At 47.2% G+C, this 7,693-nt stretch overlaps 1 protein-coding gene across 1 annotated transcript in view; it reads left to right on the top strand.

Moving 5' to 3' along the window:
- LOC104897304 (uncharacterized) overlaps positions 1-59 on the top strand; it is a 618-nt gene extending 559 nt beyond the window's left edge. The window contains exon 1 of the mRNA XM_010684164.2: positions 1-59. This exon is cut by the window's left edge and continues 559 nt beyond it. Within this exon, the coding sequence (XP_010682466.2) occupies positions 1-59 (59 nt within the window).
- The last annotated feature ends 7,634 nt before the right edge of the window (positions 60-7,693 follow it).

Raw genomic sequence — 7,693 nt, 5'->3', positions numbered from 1 at the left:
ATAAAAAGCCAGAAAGCTCCAGCAGGAGGGAGGAAAGTAATTCGGTAAAGAAGGGTTAGGAAGGGCGAGTTGACCGGTACCGCAATTACACCCCTCTAACAATATCTCGGGCAGAGATATTCGAACTACACAAAAAGGACGACAAGTGGAAAAGGCCCAGGAAAATGTACTACAAAGGACGGGATAAATCAAAGTGGTGCGAGTTCCACAGGGACTATGGTCACGTGACAGATGATTGTAAAGACTTGAAAGACATGATAGAAGATCTCATACGAAGAGGTTATTTCACCCAGTACCAAGCAAGAGTTGGCCGAAAATCCCCATCCAGAGAGGATGAAAACGACAACAGAAAGTTAGTGAAGGACCAGATCACCGAAATCCACGTCATCTCAGGAGGGCCGACACGGGGGCGGAAGCATGGTGCCAAAGCTAGTCTGAAAGAAGTACGACACCAAATAAACTATCACAACACACCAGACGATGGTCGGCATCCCCGTCCATGCAGTATGTTGCTTTCACGTCAAAGGACGCTAAAGGAATCATCTACCCCCATGATGATCCCTTGGTAGTATCTCTGCAAATATCAACAACAATGGTCCATCGCATATTAGTGGATGGCGGAAGTTCTGTCAACATCCTGTACAAGGAGACATTCAAAAAGATGGACCTCGAAGCAACATGTCTAAAGCCGGTCTCATACCCGGTAATCGGATTTACAGGAGCATCTGTCGCCCCAGAGGGAGCCATCAAATTAGCAGTGAAGTTGGGAGAAGGATCCCATTCCAGGGATATGATGGTGGAATTCCTCGTTGTCGACGTCCTGACGGCTTACAACGCCATCATCGAACGACCCCTGATCCATGATGCGCAAGCAGTAGTCTCCACTCTCCAATTACCACTTGACGATGATTTATACGTCAAACGAAGGAAAGCCGGAGAGACTTATAGGAAACCAGGAGTCAGCCAGGGCCTGCTATCTGACGGCTCTCAGACATTCGGACTACAAGCGACCGGCCAAGTCACCACCGTCGGCAAGAAAAAAGCGCAGAACAAAAAATAAAGCTAAGAGGGATCTGTCTTTGGAAAACTTTGAGGGAAGGCCGATAGACTTGCCGCGACCTAGCCCAGAAGGTCAAACGGAAGAAGTAAGCCTCGAGCCGGAAAGGCCGAAGAGAACCATGAAAATAGATGCAGATCTAACGGCCGAAGTGAAGATCAACCTGATAAGTCTCTAGCGGGATCACACCGACATCTTCGCTTTCTCAGCAGATGAGATGGTAGGAATAGACCCAACGTTTATGGTTCACCGGCTGAATGTCAACGAAGACGTCAGACCTGTAAAACAGAAGAAAAGAAACTTTTCCTTAGAGAAGAACGCAGCCATAAAATAAGAGGTTGATAAATTGCTGGCGGCAGACTTCATCGAGCCTTGCGACTATCCGGAATGGCTAGCTAACGTGGTCATAGTAAAAAAGGCCAATGGGTCATGACGGATGTGTGTCGACTTTACCGACCTCAACAAGGCCTGCCCAAAAGACTGTTATCCCTTACCCAGGATCGACCAGCTGATGGACTCCACTAGCGGCAACGCCTTGTTGAGCTTCATGGACGCCTTCCCCGGGTACCAAAAGATCAGCCTGCTAGAATCTGATAGAAACAAAGCAGCCTTTATCACGGATGCAGGAGTCTACGCCTACAAAGCAATGCCTTTTGGACTAAAAAATGCCGGTGCTACCTATCAAAAGCTGGTAGACAAGATCTTCGAGCATCAAAAAGGCCGGAATGTAGAGGTATACGTCGACAACAGCATCGTGAAAAGCCTCACAGAAGAGTGGCATATTGTTAATTTGGGGGAAACCTTTGCCACCCTCTGTCAACACCAGATGAAGCTGAATCCTAAAAAGTGTGTGTTCGGGGTTAGGTCCGACAAATTCCTAGGCTTCATGGTGAGCGAGAGGGGCATAGACGCCAACTCCGACAACGTTAAGGCCATCATCGACCTCCCGGAGCCAAAGAGCATCTGGGACATCCAGAAGCTGACAGGTAGGATGGCGACCCTCACCAGGTTCGTTTCCAAGTCGGTCGAAAAAGCACTGTCATTCTTCAAAATCCTTAGGGGTAAGAAGAAGTTTGAATGGGGAGATGAGCAGAGACAAGCCTCCGAGGGCGTCAAGGAGCACTTCAAGAAGTTGCCAACGATAACCCGGCCGGAACTTGGAGACAAGCTACAATTATACGTCTTGGTATTTGAGAAGACGGTAGCGGGATTATTACTGGTAGAGAAGCAGGGGGAGCAAAGCCCCATATATTTCATAAGCCATGTCCTAGCCGGAGCAGAGCAGAGGTATGAGCTGTTGGAAAAAATGGCATATGCCGTACTTATCGCGGCAAGAAAACTGAGGCCATATTTTGACTCACATACCTCATCACTAATCAACCTCTCGAAAAGGCCCTCCATAAGCTCGACACGACTGGTAGACTGCTAAAATGGGCAATAGAGCTCTCGGAGTTCGACATTGAATACCGGCCTCACATACCATTAAAGCTCAAGCATTGGCGGATTTCATTGTCGAGACAACCTATGTGGAAAGCTGGAACATAGAGGTTGACCGCTCAGCTGCGCAGAATGGAGTAGGGACTGGAGTGGTGATGACGTCCCCAGAAGGGGAGATTTTTGAATATGCCGTCCAGTTCGGTTTTAAGGCCTCCAATAATGAGGCTGAATACGAAGCATCCCTGGCCGGACAAACTCTGAGCATTGCGGCTAGTGTCAAGAAGATTATGATGATCACAGACTCCCAACTGATATCAAGTCAGATCGAAGGCACGTATGAGGTAAGAGAACCCGTCATGCAGAAATATCTAAGTAAGGTGAAGAGCATGGCGGCCGGATTGCAGAGCTTCGAGATCAAGCTGGTACCAAGAGCGGAGAATATGGCGGCGGCCGATGCCCTGTCTGAGTTGGCAAGCTCAAGTACGAGCAACAAGAAGCGGAGCGTGATGCTGGAAACATTGACGGAGTGGAGCATCGACACCCTCCATCCACCGTAAATACCCTCAGCCAGTGCGCTGAATGGTACAACGACATACTGGCATATAAGCTGGCAGGTACTCTCCCAGAGGATAAGATGGCGGCCAGAAAGCTTAAAAGAGACTCGCCTTGGTATTGCATCTTCCAATGCCAGTTATACAAAAAGGACATCTCACTCCCTCTCTTAAGGTGTGTAACAGCCCACGAGGCCACAAAAATAATTGAAGAAATACACGAAGGAGTTTGTGGGAACCATATCGGCGGCTGGCACTCAAAGCATTAAGAGCAGGTTTCTATTGGCCAACTATGCTAACGGACGCACATGCCTACGTCAAAAGGTGCGACAAATGCCAAAGGTTCGCACTAGTAATAAACCAACCGGTAAATGATCTGCAGCCAATCCTCAACCCAATCTCTTTTTCTCAGTGGGGGATAGACATCATAGGACCCTTCACACCGGCATCAGGAGGAAGAAAGTTCCTAATTGTGGGTATTGATTACTTCACAAAATGGATTGAGGCAGAGCCAACCGCAAAGAAAACGGCCAACCAGGTAAAAAAGTTCATTGGGCAGAACATTGTTACCAGGTTCGGGATTCCCATGGGGATTATCATGGACAACAACGTCCAATTCGATTGCGGCCCCATCAGGGACTTTTAGAAACCATACGACATAAAGTTTGCATACTAGTTAATATGCCATCCTTAGAGCAATGGACAAGCAGAAGCCGCCAATAAACAGATCCTGAACGCATTAAAGAAGAGGTTAGACGATCTGAAAGGTGCCTGGCCGGACATGTTCTCGGCCGTATTATGGTCCAACGGAACCACTGAGAAGGAAGCTACCGGTAAAACTCCCTTCAGATTGGCTTTTGGAGCAGGAGCAGGAGTAGTGTTGCTGGTCAAAGTAGGTCTGCCCAACCGGCGGATCCTGAACTATCATCCAGAGCTGAACGATAAACTCCACAAAGCAGACCTGGATCTCCTACCAGAAGTCAGGCTTGCCGCTGAACTCAGGTCGGCAGCATATAATGACCGGATCAGCAAAGCCTATAATAAGCAAGTACGAAGACGGCCAATCACAAGAGGGGACTTGGTACTCAAACGCACATTAGCTACCGGGAAAACGCACGTAGACGGAAAGCTCACGACCAATTGGGAGGGACCTTACTTGCTCAAAGAAGAGATCGTCCCCGGATCATATCAGCTTGAGGACATGTCAGGCAAGCTACTGAAAAACAACTGGAATGCTAGTGTCCTCAAGAAATACTATGTGTAAGTAAACCTAGACAATAATAAGGCATTGTTGCCAGTAGGATTTACTTATTCTTAGTGAAGGGCATTATAGCCTTTAGATGCATTCTTATATTGTTATAGGCAATAACTCCGAAAAAGTCGGGAAGAGCCGTTTTATCAAATAAAATGAGCATCTTCTATATAAATCCATGCCCTCTAACTTTCTAAACTTACCGGTCAATGACCTCATTAGATCTGCCGAATTCAGTGAACAAACATGCAAAACTAACCGGTCGACGACCCTCGTGGATCTGCCGGACGAAGCTTATGAAAGATTAAAATTAGCCAGTCAATGACCCTAGTGCATCTGCTAAGTTAATTGAAGTGCCTAGCCGGTCAGCAACCCTCGTGGATCTGCCGGATAGAGCGAACAAGTATTAAAAGTCAAACAGTCAATGACCCTAGTGGATCTGCTGAGTTAACTGGAATGCCTAGCCGGCCAATGACCTTATTGGATATGCCGGATAAAATGAACAAGCAAGAAATTATAACCAGTTAATAACCCTAGTGGATCTGCTGAGTTAATCAAAGTGCCAAGCCGGTCAATGACCTTTCTGGATTTGCCGGATTAATATAATAAGCATTAAAATTAATCGATCAATGACCCTAGTGGATCTGTCGTATTAATAAAAATGCCTAGTCGGTCAATGACCTTCGTGAAACTACCAGATTAATACAAATAAGACAAAGCGAAATTAACAAATAAAGACGACATCCATATTGAGCAAAAACTAACATATATTCATTGTCAAAAACATTACAGCCCTAAAGCTAAAGCGGCTTGCCACATGCGACAAGGCTGCTAAAAAAGACTACAAGAAATATTAACCCTACTGCTTAGGCTCTTCCCCTTCGGGACCGTCAATGACGACCAAAGGGTCATTAGGATCTCAAGTAGTAGCAGGCCGACATCAGCATCCTGGTCCTGGCCTTGATCATCCTCGAACTCGCAGCGGGGGTTGGCATTAGCGATGTCAGCCTCAGTAACCCCCATGTCCAAGACCTCATCCTCCAAGGGGATTTCATAAACCCGACGACCATGAGCCTCCTCCACCTTGGACCAGTCCAAGTCAGGGATAGCGTGCCTGGCACACCTCATCATGGCAGCCGCCCAACCGCCGTAATAATGGTTGGCCAAGCAAAAGACGAAGTCTACAGACTTCCGGTACTCACCAACTACGTCTTGTCGGATCTTGGCCTCGTTGAGCTCTTCCCGGAGGATACGGATCTCGTTATCCTTATTGGCCATGACCAGCGAGTGATCAAGCACCACCTTCCTCAGGGCGTTATCTACCTTCTACGCAGCTTCTTTAGCAGCATTCTGGTCGTCCCGAGCCGCTAGCAGCTCCTGCTCTTTCACGGCCATTTGGCCCTTCAGCTTCTTATGGTCCTCTACCTCCTGGAAATAGGAAGTCTGGAAATACTGGTAAAGGTTGCACAGCTCCTTGCCGGACTGAGCTGACTAAAAAAAGACATCATGAAAAGGGTCAATACAGAAAATAGACCAGCAACAAACTTGTAAATTGAAAAAGAAACTACTACTTACCAAGGCCAAATTATGGGCATGCACAGCAGCAAGCGCCTGGACCTCATCCACCAGCATGTCGTATTTCAGCTGCATAGCCTTTAAGATACGATAGCCCAGATTCCCGCCCTCTAAAGGACGATCCAATAACAACAACTCATCATCGAGAACGTTGAGCTTGGGCTGGAACATCTCCCCATCCTTTACCGGAGACCGGGACCAGCTCTTCCTCAGCGCCTCCTACATAAGATTTTCACGGCCTACACATATAAAAACAGAGAAAGATCAGAAATATGATCAGCACGATAAATACCTACAACTAAAATACGAAGCGACATATAGAACCCACCATGGGGGTCGGTAGCACAAAAACCAATCGCAGAAAGGGTTGGATTGCTCAATATGTACTTGACATGGGGAAGCCAATTGAGTGGCACCAGAATCTTCTTCTTTCCTTTCAAAGCTGGAATAGTAGTCGCAGAAAAAAATCAAACGCCTCCCTCTCCCGGCCGCTCATTCCCCGGTCATGTATGGATGTGCTCCATCTGAGAGAGAGGTTTGGTCCATTGACGACGCAGGGGAAAACAGACTGATACCTTCAACCAGAAAAAACGCTCCTTCCAATGCTTCAAGGAGGTGAGCTTGGGATAAACCATCAACTTGCCGGCCTTGGTGTACAAAGACATCCAACCACCTAGGTGTTGGTCATCATCATCCCGAGATCTCTTTCGTTTCCCTTTCCCCTTACCCTTGGCAGAGTCGTCCTCCTTGATCCAATGGAATTTGCGGATCAGGTTCAAGGTCTCTAGGAATCCTTTATACCAGACTACCCAGGCATAGGCGATCAAGTTTCACCACCCTAGCGGCATCAATTGAGCCAAACAATTATTCCAAGACTTAAACATTTTAACAATAAAGGGGTCCAAAAGAAAACGAAGGCCGAAATCTAACATGTGCGCATATATCGCTACATGCCCGGGTGGACAATCCATTATTTTATGCCCCTCGACCGACAATTCTAATTGGTAGTCGTCAGGGAAGGCGAAATATACCGGCCCCTTAACAAGAAAGTTGTTCTCATTGAGCCAAACAATTATTCCAAGCCTTGAACATATAATCGCCCACGCGCTATCTATTGCAACGGCGGCAGCACTACCGGCTTCGTTGGGAGGCATGTACCATTCCGCCAAAGCCTCCTCATCGGAGTCGGTCGGAATATCTTCATCTTCTTCAGCCTCTAAAGTGAAAGACTCTTCATCCAATAGCAAAGAGCGTACAACACTCTCAACATCTACCGAATTAATGGGCGACGCCTCCCCTAGGGCCCCGGATGGTCCGACCCTAGCCTTTCTTTCAGCCGTTATGCCGGCAGGCCTAGACGATGAAGCTTCTCCTGGGGGGAAAAGTTGTGGAGAGTGTTCGACAATTCCAACCATAGTGCCATATTGGCCATACACCAGCACTCCTAAAGCATTTCCTAACGCCACAAGTGAGCCCAGAGGAGAGACGCGTAATGTCGGCTCCTTAGTGGCCCTACCAGAGGTACTATAGTCTTGACAACTTTTTGTTCTGCGTTCGACGTCAATGTCTATTACTGGTGAGCTAGAAGAGACAACATGGCAGGAATAGAGACTACTATCAGAACTAAGGTCACTATTGGACATAACGGAAGGACTTCTAGATATATTTTGATAATTAGAAGCTGAAGACATATTGATAATTTAAGACAATATGAAAGATAAGGAGAGTTTTTGTGGAAGTACCTGGAAGCAAGAAGTGGAAGACAGTATGAACCGATATGCGTATGCCCGTAAAAGCCGGAAGTGAAAACTCAGTCAAGAT

This window comes from Beta vulgaris, chromosome 6 (genome assembly GCF_026745355.1).
Source record: "Beta vulgaris subsp. vulgaris cultivar EL10 chromosome 6, EL10.2, whole genome shotgun sequence".
Classification (NCBI taxonomy): domain Eukaryota; kingdom Viridiplantae; phylum Streptophyta; class Magnoliopsida; order Caryophyllales; family Amaranthaceae; genus Beta; species Beta vulgaris.
This window is presented reverse-complemented; position numbering and strand designations above follow the sequence as displayed.